Raw genomic sequence first — 20,552 nt, forward strand, 5'->3', positions numbered from 1 at the left:
TCCCATCCCCATAACTATAAGAATCTCACCAACTGACAGATCTCACTAAACAAACGGGCCTTGAGGTTTCAAGCTATTAGATGTGAATCCAACTGATACCCAGAGATGTAAACGGATCGGATTCGGCTCAAATAGTGCTATATCTGCATCCGATCATCCGATTAGCTTTTGGATGGATTCGAATAGTACTAAATGGATATGGACACAGACACGAAATACATATTTTATCCGTTTACATGTAAATAAAGCTTTTCGGATAGCTATAGCCTATTCGTATCCACATCTGTGTAGCTTTTGAATGGATTTGAATAGTGCTAAACGTATAAGAATACGAATACACCCCTGCTGATACCTGCCCGGCTGCCCTCTTTCTGAACCAAGAATGTCTTCCGAAAATGTTAAATATGTGACTTGGGTAGGTTTGACTTAAGAAATAGAAAGTACGGAGAAGTGGTCGGACCAGGTCCCCGTACCAGTACGTGGTCCGACCCCTGATCCGAGTCCAAGTGGATTCCATGTGGGCACGGATGAGATCCCGCCACTCGCCATGTTCTCTTTCAAAAGCATTTTTCCACTACCTAAAACTAATAGAATAGGGTTGCCGGCTGAAGAAACTGGTCTCAGAGAAAAAAGTGTTGGGTTCTTTAATCTTTGAAGGTTAATCGTCAATGGCAGAGAAAGGAAGAGTGTGTGTGACAGGCGCAGGAGGGTATGTGGCGTCGTGGCTTGTGAAGTTTCTCCTTTCTAAGGGCTACAGAGTCCATGGATCCGTTAGAGAGCCAGGTGACTCTATTGACTCGTATTAGATTTCATCCGCTGTTAGTACTCTGTTCTCCACTCCATGATTGTACTACTTATTGTTTGGTTTCTTTATTTGCTTAATTTATTTGATGAAATTATAATTTTTTTTGTTGGTTGTGCTCGTCATTCTCTCAAAGTGGGAGTTGATGCATGCAGCATATTTCAATGGTTCACCTACCTTCTGTGTCTCAGCTTCGTTGTTAGAAGAAAGAAATGAGTTATATCCCTTTATTGGTTTTGCTTTTTCACCCAAGTCAATATTTGATAACTTCAAAACTGTTAGAATAAATAAAAGAGTATACCCCTTTATTGTCCAATCAGTAGATTCTCAGAAGCTTTTGGCCATCTTTTGTTTGTTCTTCTTATTGTATTATTTTGTGTGGAATAGTCCTTACTCTTACCAGTTTTGGTTTTTGTTCTGATCATGTAAAACTTGGATGTTTATTTTGCTCTCTTCTTGGATGCAACTGATAATGGAATCATGCAATAGACTGAGGAATTCATGGGCACTTCTGGATTTGGTTCTTTACGGGTGGGGGACGATTGGTCTCTGTTCTGCATTCTTAGTATTGTATGATTCAACAACGAGAGAGATAGATAGAAAGAGAGAGAGAGTTTATGAATCAATTTTCTGGATAACTTTTTGGCTTTCTTACAACAACAACAACTCAGCCTTATGAATCAATTTTCTGGATAACTTTTTGGCTTTCTTATGTAAAATAAACCACATCCTTTATTTTTACACCACTTGGTTGCAACTGTGCAATTAGGATAACAAACTGGTTTATTTTGGTTATTGGTTTCGATTGAAGAAAAATGCGGACAGTGGTAGGATTAGTAGCATAATAGACAGTAAAGTTTTGTTTTTTCCCTAACAGTTCTATTAAGTCCAATAAAAGAGCTAGACATTGTGAATTAGAAAGGGAAAAAGTTCTCCTGGTTGACTGTCTTGCTAGGGTTAGTAGGAAGTGTGGTTTTATCTTTGTTAAATGGAGGGTGATGTGGTCATCAAGACCGTTTAAATATATAAGCAATGCTTTTTGGGGCCAAGTGTCACATCTGGGCTTACTTAATGGTGTGGAGCCTTTGCAATTCAAAGGTTGATTTTCTCTGTAAAAAACAGCACTTTGCTTTTGCCTTATGTGAAATCCTTTTGGACTGAAATTTGACATGATGCCAACCTGTCTTGTTTTTTGGCCCCATCTGAGCAGCTTCATGGCAGATGGGGCCCTATAATACTCGTTCTGTTAAGCCTCTCCCAAAACTGTTTCTCTAATCAATTTAAATAGTTCATATGGGGAATGACTGTCATTCTAGGATGCAGATTAATTAGTGTCAAACAAGTGTTTGTAATGCCAAAAATGAGGCCTGTGCACCATCTTGGTGGACCTTCAACTCCTCATTCTATTTCTTCAATTTCAGCCATACTGAGGGATGATGTTTGGCCAATCCAGACCTTCTTAGGGAGGGGATAGATGGCCCACGTGTCTAGTTTTATGGTTCACCTTGGCTATATGGCACACCATGTGTTGGGATGGCTTTATTTTTCCATTTTGCCAGTTGCAAAGTGCTTTTGGTACAAAATTTACTGTGAGTTCAAGCTGAAGTGTCCTTTATTATGACCCTTTTGGGTTTGTAGACTAAGCTGCCACGTGGAAGACTCCTTGGTAGAGTTTGGTAGTTTATTGTTAAAACTGAGCTGAGGATCATTTCTAAAGATTAGTGCATGGTTTGAACACTATCCATAACTAGCTTAACAAGAAGGCAACTTGTAAATTTTTGGCTTTTCCAACTCATAAGCCTTGTGTTTTTTTTTTGGTCCCAAGGGAATCATATTGCCCAAGTCGTGTACAATCCTTTGGATAAATTGTAGACAGGTTTCATACCCTGACCTATTCTTAATTCTGGATCCTTTCCAAATGATAAAAATTGCTGCTAATTTAGCGAAAAAGTTTAATTTGTTAGATGTGAATTCATAGCATTAAGCAAATTTTGGTTGAATCTATATGGTTACTCTAATTTTCTTTGAAATGTCTTTATAGATTTTAACCATTGGTCTAAGGTTGAAATACATTATGTGTGAAGAAGAAGATAAACTTATATAGCTGTCTAAATAGAAACTGTGTTGGTTCTGATTTGCTACCTGATATGTAGGTGAAACATAGCACATATAGGGGAAATGGTAAAACTGTTCACAGATCTGCTGAAACTAAAAGCAAATCAAATCTGATAGCAGATCGAATCAATTTCCATACGAGTTTCACATGGACAAAGCAAAGCAAACCTGGCTTGAGCTGAAAATTTTGAGAAGCAGATACTCTCTTTCAGAGTTCTTAGAATTCAGGAGCTATCTGTATTGTTCGAGCCCCATCCACAGATGTCAGGCATATAAATTAATAAATTGAGCTTCAGATAGAGAAGTTAAATTTATTGAGAGAGATAGAGGCGGGCTAGAATTTTGTTGCCCTCCTAAGATAACCATCAAGTGTTCAAAGGTAATCCTGATCATATAAGTACCAGATTGAAGAGTGAATATGAAAAGTGAGACAATAGCTTCCCCTCCTTTACTCAGCTTCCTGCAAAATTCATCCTGGTCAACGTCCAGCTTAGATCTCATCCTGACAATCAGATCATCTTGATATTGAGTTCATAGAGTGCAAAATAGAGTCTAGGATCATGTGATCCACAAGTTCTTCAAAAAATGCCATAGAGAGTATTTTATGCACAACGAGAAAAGGTCGTTCCTCACACCTTATGCTCATTTACAGGTATTTTATTCGCAACCAAATACCGGAAAACTACATCTTCTATGGTTTTTTTGTCCTCTTTTATAAGCAAACAGCCAGACACTTTCTGCAGTTTCACATAATAGTTTTTTTTTTTTTTTCCTTCAGTTTCAGATAGGTTTGTGGACAAAGGTTATGTTAGAATGTAACTTATGCGTTATGGAATCCCAAATCATGCTATTGCACAGAATTCAATTTCTGTTCTTTTTTTTTTAAACATAATTTTTTTTCATTAAAGCCCTCCAACAAAAATTTTAACCAGAATTCTGCTGAAATTTCTGGAACTTCCAATAAGGTCCTCTGAAATCTCTTGCAGTGGATGTGAAGAATGCTCATTTGAAGAAACTAGACAATGCCTTGGAGAACTTGCAGCTCTTCAAGGCAGATTTGCTGGACTACAGCTCTCTTCACACAGCCATTGCAGGATGTGATGGAGTATTTCATGTTGCAAGCCCAGTTCCTCCAGGAGCGGTTTTGAATCCTGAGGTAAACATACCTCCTTTAAGTTATATCAATCTTATCATGTATGTCAGCTGGTCCAAATGTGTTTCACTCTATCTGTACTTGGGTTTGTCTCAAATACTTTTGAGGTAACCTGATGCACCTGTGGTGAACACAAGTAGAACTTTGTACAGCTTAATGCTAATTGTGGCATATCACATATGTGCCGCTTATATATGTTGTAACCTGAAGAAAAACAAATCCAATGGAAGTATCATTATCATATCATGCCATGATATTCTTTGGTTGGCCAGAGAAAAGGTAGCATGGATTGGTCCTTTGTTTTTGGTTGACCATGTTCCAGTTTTCCTCATTTCTAAGATCAATGATGATTTCTTCTCTGATACATCAAATGATCAAATATCTGTTCCCCTCTTTCCTTTCCTCCACTTCCCTAAACAAGACACAAAGGGAAAAATGAATTGTACCTGATGCTGAGCAATATCCATTCCGCACAATAAGAATCAATCTTCCATGGGATTTGCATATATATTTTCTTTATCGTATCTCAGATAGTTCTTTTGCAGGTAGAACTTATTGAACCTGCTGTTACTGGTACACTAAATGTACTCAAGGCATGTTCTGAAACAAAAGTGAAAAGAGTTGTGATTGTGTCATCTGGAGCTGCTGTTGCCATGAAACCAAACTGGCCAAAGAATCAGGTTATGGATGAAACATGCTGGTCTGACAAGGAATACTGCAGGGAAACCAAGGTTAGCTATTGAGAAATATATGAGTCAGATTTGGTTCACTGAACTAGTGTTCTAAAAGAATAAATCAGATTTTCAGAGCAAGTAAGTCAATGTTTGGATGTTTCCATAATTTGATCTGCAATTCCTGAACTCTCCCTGTTTGTGCCATATGTTTTTATTATCGCAGATATGTTAATTGCAGCAACAACTAGGTTTACTATTCCACCCACAGCAGGGCTTGTGACTCACGACCAGCAAGCTATCTCATATAAGACTAGAGCCAGATTAGGTCTAATCCCAGGAAGGATCAAATAGAAAACCCGCCAATAAATAAGAAAATCATATGGGGAAGCCAAGAGAACAATGGGAACTCAAATGAGGGAGCAATTTCCTTGGTTGAAGTAACAAATAAAAACCCACAAATTTGTAACCTGTTGAAGCAGCAATGATCTTGATGTGGTAATCTTCAAGAAATCGATGTAACAATCAGTTGAAAGAAATCCCAGCGGCTTGTAGCACTCTTGAGATTGATTTGAACAAAATTAGAGTTTGGATTCAAGAACCGATGGAAGGGGATAGGGGAATGGTATGGGGAAGGTGGAGGCTATCTCAGCCTGGGCATCTCACCCATCATATCTCAGGATTTTCACAAAGGCTCAAGCCAATATTTCATTAATCAAATTCGTGTACAATGCTGGCCTCCCTTGCAAACTTATATAGAAGACTCAAAAATAGACTGAGATACTAAAAAGGAAAAGCCAAACCCTATCATTAACTAATAAGGTAACCTAAATTGACTAGGAAAGTGAAATAATAAAGAAAACAGACTCAAAATAGGACTCTAACTAAAGTAATGAAGCAAATTCTGTTTTCCTACTTTCTACCCCTAATTTAGGCTCATTAAATTGGCCAGTTACAAGGTAAACCCATGGGATCAAAGTCCCAATACATATATGACCCAATCCAAAGCTTATTTTCAATAAAATAAACCCTTTAGGTGACTTATCTACATCACTAGCACTACTTAAAACTCCCAATCTAGGGTTTAGATAACCCCAGATGCTGCCCAATTAATTGTAGTCAGAAGTACGTCAAACCCTCAAAAGTCAAAACAAGATGAAGATCCAACAGTCAGATCTCAAGTTATAAGCACAATACCAAAATAGAAACTAGTACTCAGATTTAGGAACAATACTCTATCTCAGCAACCACATCTCAAAACAACATGAAAATTTTGAATTTATACATAAAACACAAAACCAATCCAATGGCTCCATACATCAGATCAACAGTTCATGAGATTAGCAACTAAAGACCACATTTAGAAGCTAACATTATCTAACAAAGCACTAGACATAAATCCACCAAATTCCAATCGAGTCCTCCTATTATGGCATTGATCAAACCTCCAAATCAACCGTCAAATCTGAAGGTTGGATGTTCCTAAAATGATAGCTTAACACAGAAAAGGAAAAATCAACAACCAAGGTACCACGGGTCTAATTCAGTTGCTGGAAGTCTGAGATTCTGCAACCACAGTTCAACCTCATCATCAACGCTGGAGTGGTGATGACTGATGAATACCAGCACAACAGCAGGACAGTAGCAACCATTAAATTGAAATAAACAGAGAAGAAAGTTTCCCAAAGTAGGCAAGATGGGATCAACCAATATAGAAGAAGAAGAAGAAGATAACTTGGGTTTCTCACCCTAAACACCAACCAGCTTCTCATTGATGGTCCAGCTTCACACTGGAACCGAAACCGAGTCTCACAGCTCCTGTTTCACAGAGATGCAGCAGCAACATTTTTTTTTTAATAGAAAAAATCGTGACCTCCCTATTCAGCCCTACTTTCTTATTAAATAAAGTAGTCACTGTTAAGACATAGAAGCTATTATGTGCTTATAAGTTATAACAGCAACAATTAAAAGTAGAAACAAAATTCTAAAGATCCTGCTTAAAATTCCTATGCAAGACATATAGTAAAGGGCTTTAATGGGTCCAGACCTGGCCCATTAATTAGGTTTAAAACTTAAAAACATAAATGAACTGCTGGGCTTGAAGGCTGGCCCTATGGGGCTTTAAAGTTGGCTGCTTCTGGCTGTCTCTTCTTCCTACGATTGTACCACTGTGTAAACCTTGGATCTACATCACTTTGTCTATGATCCTCAATGCACTAATCTATGTTCTTTGTGCCATGGGTCTGTGGATATAGTGCTTAACTGCAGCCTCTGGAACATCTCAGTATTTCTTTTCTTGAACCATTTAAGTGAAGGATATGAGCAACGCTCTGAAAAATAACTAAGCATGAATATGGTGCAACTATAAGTCTTCAAATTTGTTTTCTTGGACTTGGTTATCTCTATAGCTGGATTTTTTTTTTTTAAAAAAAAAAAATCTTGTGGTGCCATTAGTAACCAGATAACAAAATACTTGACCATGCATGAAGTTTGAGAACATTGGAGGGGTTCTTGTCACTGCAGAACCTGCTTTTCATTTGAAATATTCTTAAATCATTTTCCTCATGTCAAATTGTTGCATCTGCTTGAGTTTACCACTGGCCACTGATATCAACTTTATCAATGGAATTGAATGACGCAACCCAGATTGAAAAACCACAAACTAGAAAATAGTGAGGTGACGGAGATTTAGACAGTTGAAAACTTGGCATAAAAAAGCACACCTGGAAACTTAAAGAGGTGTGAATCTGGCATTTGGTATCTGGGATTAGCTGCAGCCCCCAAAAGATTTTTTTTCGGCTGTTCTTAAAAACGTAATATTGACTACACTAATCAATTAGAAATTTATTGTCAGAAATTTAATGTACCTTAATGATGAATAACCTAAGGTATTATCAGCATTAATAAATGATTTGAGAGTACTGAATTAAAATAGAAGAAATAAAACTAGTTGACCATCCCACTGACAACTTGAATGAGAGTTTGCTATGTGCACCTATGTTTTTTCTTGGGCTTGCATCATATAGATTTTGGATGATCGTCATCTCCTTAATTGCTTGAAATTTCTGAACACAAGTTGAATTTTCTAGGAATTTTATTGAAATGTTTTGAACATGAAAATAAACTGTAGCATTTCTAGATTGATTTCCTATCCAGCGTACTTTGTAAAGCTGCACAACTATTGGTTAAATCTCCTGAATATTTGTGGGCTTCGGGCTTTTCTTTTCTCCCCCCCCCCCCCCCTTTTTCCTTTGCTTTTGGTTTGAGATGTTGCTATCCATGGATTTGGTCAGGGATTTAAATCTAAATTGGTCTAAGGCCTAGATTGTAGACTCTTGCTCTTTGGAAGAATATTGTTATTGGATAAAGGAAAAGAGTGGCTCCTAGAGTGAGTGTGACTTGTCAAAGGGTGTGTATCAGTTTGTAGTTGTAAATGCTGTAACAGCATCAATCTAAGAAATCAGCAGTGAAAGAGATGAAGAAGAACCGAAGGGGGGGAGAGAGAGAGAGAGAGGTCACAGCTAAAATTTAATGTCTAGCTGAGACAAAACCCATTATAAATATAAATTACAAAGTGTAACTACAGTCGAGGACGTAACTTAAACTAACTAGTTACAATACTGCCCTTACTTCACTACACACTACCCACACTACCCAAGATAACCTTAGAAGAGTGGTAACACTTAACAACACTTAACAAATGCTATTATTGGTTTTTTTTTTTTTGGGTGTGTGTGTGTGTGTGTTTTGAAGCATTTTATGTTTCTGTGTGCTCGTTCTTGCATATACTATTTCTCACTAGTTCTCTGATCTCTTTAATCCCTTAATTGTGCTTCCACAACATAATAAAATGGAATAACTGTTTTATGTTTGATATCACTTGATACTATTGTCTTAATTAGAAATTCCTATTTCTTTTTAACTTTTGATCGTTTCTCCTTTTTAGCATTGAATATTTTGGTATTATGTCTGCATAGGAAAGTTTTCTGTACATTCAGACTAAGCATCCATTTTTTTCATGTTGGTGCCAGAATTACTATTGTCTTTCCAAAACTGTAGCAGAAAGTGAGGCTTGGGAATATGCAAAGCAAAGTGGGCTCGATGTAGTAACCGTTTGCCCAACTCTGGTTATCGGGCCAATGTTACAATCTACACTGAATTCTAGTAGTCGGGCTATTGTCAGGCTTTTGAAAGGTCTACTTTTACATTATGGCATAATTCGGTCTTTTTCTTTGCATATTTAGTACGCACATATCTTTTCTTTATACATGCATGTACATCCATAATTAGATTTGCAAGTTGGGACATGTAAACTTGATGAGCTTCAGCTGTGTTGTCGCAGAGATCCTAACTAATCTTATAATTATATAGTAGTTTGTGTTATGTGTGTCTCGAATTCTTGTACCCGTTTCAAAGATCTGCCCGCTCTGACATTTTTTGGTGGCCACCTGAATGGGATTTTTTTTTAGTTCTATGATGCTATACCCGATGGGTCGACCCATTCGGAGGAGTATTTATATGTTTACCCATCTTGTTGTGTAAGCAAGTGAAACAAGTGAGATTTGGGGATTGTCGAGTTTGGGTTTTTGGGTGAGAGTTCTTGTTGCCGTTTTGATGTTCTTGAGAGATCTCCACTATAATCTTCTTCCTTTTACATAGTGAGCCATCTTCAGCTTTGTCCATGGATGTAGCACATCATATTGGTGTATGAACCACGTTAAATCTCAGTGTCATCTTTGTTTCCTCTGTTTTGTTTGTTCGTGTTTCGTGGTTTTTGTTTTAACAGTTTGCATTCCATGAGTCAATTCCGCTGGTTTCTATTTTGATTTCCATGATTTGAAGCTCGAGTTTGCCTTGAAGTTGGGGTGACTGATTTTCTAGCTCCTGCTTGAATTTGTTTTACTTTTTCCAGTAGAACGTATAAGATTTATATACAGATATGTAGCGATTGTACTGCTCATTTTTTTATAATAAAGGTACAAAGATGCATGACATATTATATTAATTTATAACATGTATTATATGTCATGTAATTCTGTTGGAGGCATGCCTAAGATTTCATAAAACTCTGTTTTAATGTAGAAAGGAATCTTCCTGAAAATTTTTTGCTCAACATTGTCATAACCATTTGCACGTTGAGCTGACCCCTTCTAGACATCTTTTTTTTTTCCCTTCTTGGAAATGAAGCTTTATTTTAAGTTACTTCTTTCAAACATGACCAAGCAGATGGATCTGAGTCCGTGGAAAACAGAGTTGCGAAAATTGTAGATGTTCGTGATGTAGCTGAAGCACTGCTGCTGGCATACGAGAAGCATGAAGCAAAAGGGAGATACGTGTGTTCAGCACACATGGCCACAGCAAAGGACTTGGTGGACAAGCTGCGGAGCTTATATCCTAACTACAGCTATCCAAAGATGTAAGTCTGCTTTCATGTACTAAGAAAACTATAGGTGAGGCCATTGGGCCCCCTGTGCAATCTGGGTTCACCTTGTCATCTGTCTATATCTCTGTATTTCAATCCATCACAGGTTGTTTAGGTCTAAGTATATTGGGTTAGACTTATTAGGTTAGGGTGAAGTATGTAAGTCTTTGGTTGTTCTATACCTGGTCCAAGTTGCAGTTCTTGCAATTTTTGGCCTGTTTTCGTCATGTGTTGGGTATATCTCCTTCACCTTATACCTGAATGGTGAACTTGGGTTTTTCCCTTATAAGATCTTCTCTTAATATTATTTAACTATGATTTGGCAGTTTCACTGAGGTAGATGAAGGTGCTAAGCTGAGTTCAGAGAAATTGCAGCGGTTGGGTTTAAAATTCAGGCCATTGGAGGAGACACTTGTTGATTCTGTTAAAAGCTACCAGGAGTCTGGTCTCTTGGATTAACCAAATGACACTTCTTTTTCGTCGACTGCTAATAAAGAATAACTCATGGACATTGTACAACTATGCATGAGGGTTTCACAAGGGTGGAGGCCATGGTAAGTTTTTATGTCTCTAATATATATGGTGTTTTGTTGCGACAGCCGGTAGAGGAAGTTATATCTTAACTCCACTTATACATTATTTTGAAAATACTTTTTTACCTATTACATGTCTAAGTACACCTATAAAGGTGTTATTCAGGCATGCAAAAGTTCTGTTACATAGGATGAAGAGATTCACATGATGATTTGATGCTACAATTGGACTCCTGGAGGCTGGAGTAGTGATGTCATCATTAACACCCTCCCCTATTGTCGAAGGTCCAAAACACCCTTTGCAAGTCTCAGGTAACCATTGGAAAAATAATGTTGCGATTCCATCTTGACTGTGGTGAAGGAAAACTCTGGTTGTCTCTTATAAAGGTAAAAAAAATGCCGCATTACAATCCCATCAAGGTAAGCTTTCTTTGATTGCCCAAAATTTTGCCACATGGAAAAATGATGTTGCGATTCTGATGCATTAGATAGATACAGGACAGTTTGTATGGACCACTTGTTAAGTTTCAAACTCATATTCAGCATATATGACCAAGTATCGGCATGCATCCTCATGTATATATATATTCGCTTGGTACTCCAACTACTGTGTGAATCTCTCCATTCAACCAGGATTTTCTAAGTCTTATTTTGCTACTTGGCAAGCTCCATTTGGATTGAAATTTGAAAAATGAACAAGAGAATTATGGCTCTAATTGGCCAAAATTAAGTCTCACCCAACATTCTATGTGGCAAATTTTTTGGGCTGATTAGCTAAACTTATCTTGTGAGGCCAACCAAATATACTTTGCCTTCATATAATAGTTCAGTTTACTGAAGTGAAGTGGAACTCAAAACAGTACTCAATTTACTCACTTTAGTGTGATTCTGATAGAATGAGCATTGACTTGCTAGGGCTTGACACAGAATGTATCACTGACATGGTTTTTCAACTACCATGGTACATCCTCACTTATTTCCGGTGCAACTGCAAGCAATAGAATGTGCTTCTGTGCTTCCCAGTTTCCCTTTATGATTAATAATGGCACCATGGTTCTTACCAAAATAAATAAATAATGGCACAATGGAAGTCAGAAGAGAGGAAGAACCCAGTTAGAGAATATCAAACCCAGAAGCAGGGGAAAAGATAGGACCACGGCCAAGGCTTTAAAACTATTTCAAGGCTGTGTTTTATAACGCATGTATTCTTTCCCCACTGAACCCTAAAAAATGTGTTAGTGTTTCCTAAAGTTTGCTTCATTTATTTTTGAGTAAATGACACTCAGGGTACCTAACATATTGAAACATTGTAGCTTAGGTACCTGATATTTCATATATTCGGTTTGAGGTATTTAAACTAGATTATAATCAATCGAATTATTCAATTTTTTATTTTTCCAAATTTAACCTTGTAAACAGTTTGTTTATCCTTTAATTTATAAAGTTTTCTTTTTCCATCAAAAAAAAAAAAAAACCCCACATCACCTTCCCTTCTTCTTCCTGCAACACCACCGCCCCCACTCCTTGCTGAAACCCAATCCAACCCCACCCCCTACCTCCTTCCAACCCACCACCACACCCTATGTTCCCGTCTCCCCCTCCCTCTGTTCCTCCTTACCATACCACCACCTGAAATATTCCTTCATCTTCCACATACAAAACATGAAAAACCGAACCCTAACCTTTTTTGGATTTTGAAAACTCGACAGTAGCCGTTCTAGTGAAAAATGCTGGCCATCTATTGGTTAGAACACCTTTGCCTGATATCGAAACACCCATGGTTGCCGCCATGGCTGGCTGCGACCGTCTCTTCCAATTTTTTAATGCAAAACGGTGACCAACAAGCACCCACCTGTCATCCATTGGCCCACAAATCTTCCCCCTTTTCGTCGGCTTGAAAATCTCAAACCGATCTAGGTTATTCATTTTTTTTTTTTTTAAATATTTAATATTTTTTTCTTTTTTATTTCATTAAACGGGTCGATCATTAAACCCCAAAATTAATGGCTACAATACAAAACATTGATTTTAATTTTGTATGATTTAACTCTAATGCTAACTGTTAGAATCTTTGGATTTTCTTGAAATCCTAAACTAGTTCTATACAAAAAATTATAACATGATTGAATAAAGAATATGTATTTACACTTGTGTGTCTTGACAAAGAACAATTGCGAATTCACCAACCAAACTTGGATAACCACGATAAGAATATTCTACAGTCTCCAAATCTTTCGTGGAGCTCTCTTTTTTGTGGAGAAAATAAAAAAATGACTATAGAAACGCTCACCAAAAGTATTTATAATACTTCTAGATTCTGACCCACTTCCACAAAGAATCGGTATGGCCCATCTCAAGAATAACAAGTAACAAGTCACGTTAGCCCATGTATTTAGATTTTCATCAATGATTGACCCGATAATTAATCAATTCACATATCGACATTGAAAAATATCTATTGTAACTTTACTCAAATGGTTACTTTGAGTTTTTGTTGAAGTATATTGACTATTATTGTTCGTTGGCTTAGAGTTTGAGCAAAGTTAAATTCTCTCTCTCTCCTTTTCTTCTTTTTTTTTTTTTTTAATTTTTAGTAATTGTATCTTATTGAACTCCCAATTATGGGATTTTAAACCCCCCTCCTAAAAAAAAAAACTCTCAACTTTGGGTATTCCTTTGCTTGAATGAATGTACATTATTCTATCAAAAATTAAGAAAGAATGTTATCTGTACTGCAGCGCACAGGTTACATCTAAGCACATGGACTGGTCACTAAGATAGGATGATTATTGTATCCACCCCCATATGCCTGGGTGCAGCCACAGAGAACAATGCCCCAAAAATTAATTACTACTATTATCACCCAACTGACTGATAGTATCCTTTCAAATGTGCCCAAACGAAGTTGGAAGCTAAGTGGATTGCTACAGTTCTTGGTAAATTGCTATATCCCAGCAACCCAAAAAAGAAAAATTGACCATCAGATGAAATTATGGAGAGAGAGAGAGAGAGAGAACAGTAAAGAGCAGAAAGTAGATGATTGATGGAAAGTTGCCCCCATTGAAGAAGCATCCACGTAGCTCCTTTCTCTCTAATATTGTTGGTTAATATTGAAACGCGAATTCAATTGTATGATGTGAAAGGAGAAAAAAGCGAGACAGTTGAGCAATAATTATAAACGAAAGTGACGTTTGAGACAAGGAGGCGAGGGGGAAGAGTTGCTGTCCATGTACAAAGATATGATCCGAACTCGTTATCAGATCAGATAGCTAATCGCCATGTTCTATAAAGCATTTTTCCGACTACCTAATACTAAAAGACAACAGGGTTGCCGGCTGAAGAAACTGGTCTCAGAGAAAAAAGTGTTGGGTTCTCTAATCTTTGAAGGTTAATCGTCAATGGCAGAGAAAGGAAGAGTGTGTGTGACAGGCGCAGGAGGGTATGTGGCGTCTTGGCTTGTGAAGCTTCTCCTTTCTAAGTGCTACAGAGTCCATGGAACCGTTAGAGAGCCAGGTGACTCTATTGGCTCTTAGATTTCACCCACTGTTACTACCCCTTTTCTCCACTCCATGATTGTACTACTTCTTGTTTGGTTTCTTTATTTGATGAAATTATAATGTGTTTTGTTGGTTGAGCTCTTCATTCTCAAAGTGGGAGTTAAGGCATGCAACATATTTCAATGGTTCACCTACCCTCTGTGTCTCAGCTTCATTGTTAGAAGAATAATTTTTTATTTTTTATTTTTTATTTTTTATTTTTTTTAAGATAAAATTTTCATTAAAGCCTTCCAACAAAAAAGTTTCGCTGAAATTTCTGGAACTTCCAATAAGGTCCTCTGAAATCTCTTGCAGGGGATGAGAAGAATGCTCATTTGAAGAAACTAGACAATGCCTTGGAGAACTTGCAGCTCTTCAAGGCAGATTTGCTGGACTACAGCTCTCTTCACAAAGCCATTGCAGGGTGTGATGGAGTATTTCATGTTGCAAGCCCAGTCCTTCTAGGAGAGATTCTGAATCCTGAGGTAAACATACTTCCTTTAAGCTATATCAATGTAATCATGTATGTCAGCTGGTCCAAAATGTGTTTCACTGTATCTGTACTTGTGTTTATCTCAAATACTTTTGAGGTAACCTGATGCACCTGTGGTAAACACTAGTAGAACTTTGTAACCTGAAGAAAAACAAACCCAATGGAAGTATCCTTATCATATAATGCCATGACATTCTTTGGTTGGCCAGAGAAAAGGTTGCATGGATTGGTCCTTTGTTTTTGGTTGACCCTCTTCCAGTTTTCCTTGTTTCTAAGGCCAATGATGATTTCTTCTCTGATACATCAAATGATCAAATATCAGTTCCCCTCTTTCCTTCCCTCCACAGTCCACTCCCCTAAACAAGACACGAAGTGAAAAGCGAATTGGACCTGATGCTGAGCAATATCCATTTCCCACTATAAGAATCAATCTTCCATGGGATTTGCACATATTTTTTGTATCGTATCTCAGATAATTCTTTTGCAGGTAGAACTTATTGAACCTGCTGTTACTGGTACACTAAATGTACTCAAGGCATGTTCTGAAACAAAAGTGAAAAGAGTTGTGGTTGTGTCATCTGGAGCTGCTGTTGCCATGAATCCAACCTGGCCAAAGAATCAGGTTATGGATGAAACATGCTGGTCTGACAAGGAATACTGCAGGGAAACCAAGGTAAGCTATTGAGAAATATATGAGTCAGATTGGGTTCACTGAACTAGTGTTCTAAAAGAATAAATCAGATTGTTCAGAGCAAGTAAGTCAATGTTTGGATGTTTCCAACATTTGATCTTCAATTCCTGAACTCTCCCTGTTGTGCCACATGTTTTTATTATTTCAGTTATGTAATGGCAGCAACAACTAGGTTTACTATCCCACTCACAGCAGGACTTGTGACTCATGACCAGCAAGCTATCACTACTTAAAACTCCCAATCTAGGGTTTAGAATAAACCAAAATTCTGCCAATTATTTGTAGTCAGATGTATGTCAAACCCTCAAAAATCAAAACAAGATGAAGATCTAAGAGTCAGATCTCAAGTTATAAGCACAATACCAAAATAGAAACTAGTACTCAGATTTAGTAACAATACACTATCTCAGCAACCACCGATTAAAACAACATGAAAATTCTGAATTTAAACAGTATTCCATTAGTAGTCAATCATACATTAAACACAAACCAATCCAATGGCTCCATACGTCAGATCAACAGTTCGTGAGATTAGCAAGTAAAGACCACATTTAGAAGCTAACAGTATCTAACAAACCACAAGACATAAATCCACCAAATTCCAATCGAGTCCTCCTGTTATGGCGTTGATCGAACCTCCAAATCGACGGTCAAATCTGAAGGTTAGATGTTCCTGGAATGATAGCCTAACACAGAACAGAAATCAATAACCAAGGTAGCACAGTTCTAATTCAGTTGCTGGAAGTCTAAGATTCTTCAACCACAGGTCAACCTCATCATCAACTGTGGACTGGTGATGAATACCAGCAGAACAGCAAGGCAGTAGCAACCATTAAATTGAAATAAACAGAGAAGAAAGTTGCCCAAATTGTAGACTCTTGCTCTTTGGAAGAATATTGTTATTGGATAAAGGAATAGAGTAGCTCCTGAAGTAAGTGTGACTTGTCACAGGGTGTGTGTCAGTTTGTAGTTGTAAATGCTGTAACAGCATCAACCTAAGAAATCAGCAGTGAAAGAGAAGAAGAAGAACTGAGAGAGAGAGAGAGAGAGAGAGGTCACGGCTAAAATTTAATGTCTAGCCGAGACCCATAACCCATTATAAATATAAATTACAAAGTGTAATTACAATTAAGGATGTAAGATAACCTTAGAATACTGCCCTTACTTCACTACACAATACCCAAGATAACCTTAGAATAGTGATGACACTTGACAACATTTAACAAATGCTATTATTGTTTCTTTTCTTTTTTTGTGTGTGTGTGTTTTGAAGCATTTTATGTTTCTTTGTGTTCGTTCTTGCATATAGTATTTCTCACTAGTTCTCTGATCTCTTCAATCCCTTAATTGTGCTTCCACAATATAATAAAATGGAAGAACTGTTTTATGTTTGAGATCGCTTGATAGTTGATACTATTGTCTTGATTAGAAATTTCTATTTCTTTTTAACTTTTGATCGTTTCTCCTTGTTAACATTGAATTTTTTTGGGATTATGTCTGCATAGGAAGGTTTTCTGTACATTGAAGACTAATCATCCATTTTTTCATGTTGGTGCCAGAATTACTATTGTCTTTCCAAAACTGTAGCAGAAAGTGAGGCTTGGGAATATGCAAAGCAAAGTGGGCTTGATATAGTAACTGTTTGCCCAACTATGGTTATCGGGCCAATGCTACAGTCTACATTAAATTCTAGTAGTCAGGATCTTGTCAGGCTTTTGAAAGGTCTACTTTTACATTATGGCATAATTAGGTCTTTTTCTTTGCATATTTAGTGCGCACATATCTTTTCTTTCTACGTGCATGTACATAATTAGATTTGCAAGTTGGGATTTGTAAACTCGATGAGCTTCAGCTGTGTTGTCTCAGAGATCCTAACTAATCTTATAATTATGTAGTAGTTTGTGTTATGTGTATCTCAAATTCTTGTACCCATTTCAAAGATCTGTCCGCTCCCAACATTTTTTGGTGGCCACCTGAATGGGATTTTTTTTTGAGGTCTGTGATGCTATACCCGATGGGTCGATCTGCTTGGAGGAGTATTTATATGTTTACTTGTCTTGTTGTGTAAGCAAATGAAACAAGTGGGATTTGAGGATTTTCGAGTTAGGGTTTTGGGTGAGAGTTCTTGCTGCCATTTTGGTGTTCTTGAGAGATCTCCACTGTAATCTTCTTCCTTTTACATAGTGAATCATCTTCAGCTTTGCCCGTGGACGTAACACGTCATATTGGTGTGTGAACCACGTTAAATCTCTGTGTCATCTTTGTTTACTCTGTTTTGTTTGTTGGTGTTTCGTGGTGTTTGTATTAATAGTTTGCATTCCATGAGTCAATTCTGCTGGTTTATATTTTGATTTCCATGATTTGAAACTCGTATTTGCCTTGAAGTTGGGGTGACTGATTTTCTAGCTCTTGCTTGAATTTGCTTTCCCTTTTCCAGTAGAACGTAAGATTTATATACAGATATGTAGAGATTGTACTGCTCTTTTTTCTTTTTTTTTTGTTGTTAATAAAGGTATAAAGATCCATGACATTTATGTCATGTAATTCTGTTGGAGGCATGCCTAAGATTTCATAAAACTCTGTTTTAATGTAGAAAGGAATCTTCCTGAGAGAAATTTTCCCTCAACATTGTCATAACCATTTGCACGTTGAGCTGACCCCTTCTAGACATCTTTTTTTTTTCCCTTCTTGGAAATGAAGCTTTATTTTAAGTTACTTCTTTCAAACATGACCAAGCAGATGGATCTGAGTCCGTGGAAAACAGAGTTGCGAAAATTGTAGATGTTCGTGATGTAGCTGAAGCACTGCTGCTGGCATACAAGAAGCATGAAGCGAAAGGGAGATACGTGTGTTCAGCACACATGGCCACAGCAAAGGACTTGGTGGACAAGCTGTGGAGCTTATATCCTAACTACAGAATCCAAAGATGTAAGTCTGCTTTCATGTACTAAGAAAACTATAGGTGAGGCCATTGAGCCCCTGTGCAATCTGGGGTCACCTTGTCTTCTGTCTATATCTCTGTATTTCAATATATGAAAGCTTGGCTTGCCTGAACCTAGATCAACACAATCCACCACAGGTTGTTTAGGTCTAAGTATATGGGGTTAGACTTATTAGGTTAGGGTTAAGTATGTAGTTCTTTGGTTGTTCTATACCTGGTCCAAGTTGCAGCTCTTGCAATTGTTGGCCTGTTTTCATCATGTGTAGTGAACTTGGGTTTTTCCCTGATAATATCTTCTCTTAATATTATTTATATATGATTTGGCAGTTTTACTGAGGTAGATGAAGGTGCTAAGCTGAGTTCGGAGAAATTGCAGCAGTTGGGGTTGAAATACAGGCCATTAGAAGAGACTCTTGTTGATTCTGTTAAAAGCTACCAGGAGTCTGGTCTCTTGGATTAAACAAATGACACTTCTCTTTTATTGCCTGCTAATAAAGAATAAGTCATTGGACATTGTACAACTATGCATGAGGGCTTCACAAGGGTGTTGAGGCCATGGTAAGTTTTTATTTTCTAATGTATATGGTGTTTAGGTTGTGACTTGTGACAGGTGAGAAATGATGTTTCATAAGTTCACTTTTAAATTATTTTCAAAGTTCTTTTTACTTCAATCTTAAAGAACTTTAAGGAATTTGGTTAGGAGCAATCAAAAGAAGGTTACATGTTCTAAATACACCTATAAAGGTGTCATTCATACATTCAAAAGTTCTGTCATATAAGGTGAAGAGATTCACATGGTGATTTGACACTACAATTGGACTTCTGGAGTAGTGATGTCATCATTAATGCCTGCCCTATTGTTGAAGGTCCAAACTACCCTTTCTAAATCCCACAACCATCAGATCTTGTGGATTAAGTGATTCTACCTTCACCGCAAGTGAAGGAAACCTCTGTCCGTCTCTTATGAAGGAAAAAATGCCACATTAAAATCCCATCAAGGTAAGCTCTCTTTGGTGGCTCACAAAATTTTGCCATTTGGTAGAATGATGTGGCAATTTTGACCATTGGATAGTGGACGGTTTGTATAGAGCATTTGTTAAGTTTCAAACTTATATTCAGCATATATCCCTGCGTGTATTGGCATGCATTCTCATGTATATATATGCACGCTAGGTACTCCAACTACTGTATGAATCTCTCCATTCAATTTCACCTTCCTTTCTTCTTCCTGCAACACCATCGGCCCCCACTCCTTGCTGCAACCCAATCCAACCCCCGCCCCTACCTCCCTCCAACCCACCACCACGCTCCACACCCAGTCTCCCCCTTCCTCTATTTCTTCCCCAACCCCGCAACCCCACCCTGCTGCGATCAATCACTCACCCCCTAGCGTGCAACATCCTCCCCTACCCTCCTCAAGCCCCTTCCCTGTTCTTCCTACTGTCCCAGCGTCCACTGCAACCCCTCCCTTGCCCAGCTAGCGGAATTGAGCAAGCTCAGGTTTACCAAAAAACATATCTACTCAACCATTTAGGCAAAGTAATTTATATTAGTATAGATTAGGTCAAACAAACCAAAATTTGTTTATACTATCAATAAATTCTCTCTTAGAAAAATAAATAAATAAACCCTACTTTATGTACATGTGCATGAGAGAGAGAGAGAGTGTGTGTGTGTCTTGGGAAATCATGTTAAGGATTGATTTGGAAAATTTAAATAGCAGTTAGGGGTTGGGGGGGGGGGGGGGGGGGGCGGGGCGCAGGGACGGGACAAGATTGAGATAGAGAGAATTTTGAGTTTCAAATGAACATTGATGGTTGTTCATCGGGTGACCCTGGGAAGGGCTAGAGCAGGTGGTATATTTCGTGATAATTCTGCGAAATTTGAGGCAGAATTTGAAGCATTCATTCGTGGGTTGAAGTGTTGAACAGAGCTTGGGAGTTTTAGGGATCCAAAAATTTTGGATTGAATGTGATTCTATCGCAGTGATGGTTTCAGTTCATACCAGAAGCATCCCGTGGTTTGTGCTTAAAGATTGGTTTTTCCTCCAACCTTATTTATTTATTACCCATTGTTGGCTATGGATGCTATGATCAAGCCAAGATTTTGTTTTCGCTTAGTGATTGTTTCTCCTTTTGTTTTATCTAGATTACCCATTGTTGGCTATGGATGCTATGATCAAGCCAAGATTTTGT

The 20,552-nt window shown here is 37.7% G+C and overlaps 2 protein-coding genes across 4 annotated transcripts; both read left to right on the top strand.

The window, feature by feature from the left end:
• The first annotated feature begins 591 nt into the window (after positions 1 to 591).
• Positions 592 to 10,811, top strand: LOC122660996 (cinnamoyl-CoA reductase 1-like). 2 transcript variants are annotated; one of them, XM_043856275.1, is made up of 7 exons: positions 592 to 783; positions 3,904 to 4,073; positions 4,616 to 4,801; positions 8,773 to 8,935; positions 9,968 to 10,157; positions 10,490 to 10,628; positions 10,663 to 10,811. In XM_043856275.1, the coding sequence occupies exons 1-6, from the start codon at positions 669 to 671 to the stop codon at positions 10,620 to 10,622; spliced, it is 957 nt and encodes a 318-aa protein (XP_043712210.1). In that variant the 5' UTR covers positions 592 to 668; the 3' UTR covers positions 10,623 to 10,628; positions 10,663 to 10,811. The 2 variants fall into 2 exon arrangements, with proteins under 2 accessions (XP_043712210.1, XP_043712211.1); XM_043856276.1 differs by having other exon boundaries at positions 10,490 to 10,625; positions 10,660 to 10,811.
• A 3,193-nt stretch (positions 10,812 to 14,004) lies between these two features.
• LOC122660998 (cinnamoyl-CoA reductase 1-like) lies at positions 14,005 to 18,848 on the top strand. 2 transcript variants are annotated; one of them, XM_043856285.1, is made up of 6 exons: positions 14,005 to 14,209; positions 14,548 to 14,717; positions 15,213 to 15,398; positions 16,976 to 17,138; positions 18,156 to 18,348; positions 18,685 to 18,848. In XM_043856285.1, the coding sequence occupies exons 1-6, from the start codon at positions 14,095 to 14,097 to the stop codon at positions 18,815 to 18,817; spliced, it is 960 nt and encodes a 319-aa protein (XP_043712220.1). In that variant the 5' UTR covers positions 14,005 to 14,094; the 3' UTR covers positions 18,818 to 18,848. The 2 variants fall into 2 exon arrangements, with proteins under 2 accessions (XP_043712220.1, XP_043712218.1); XM_043856283.1 differs by having other exon boundaries at positions 14,006 to 14,209; positions 18,156 to 18,344; positions 18,685 to 18,782.
• The last annotated feature ends 1,704 nt before the right edge of the window (positions 18,849 to 20,552 follow it).

The sequence above is a fragment of the Telopea speciosissima genome, chromosome 5 (genome assembly GCF_018873765.1).
Source record: "Telopea speciosissima isolate NSW1024214 ecotype Mountain lineage chromosome 5, Tspe_v1, whole genome shotgun sequence".
NCBI lineage: Eukaryota > Viridiplantae > Streptophyta > Magnoliopsida > Proteales > Proteaceae > Telopea > Telopea speciosissima.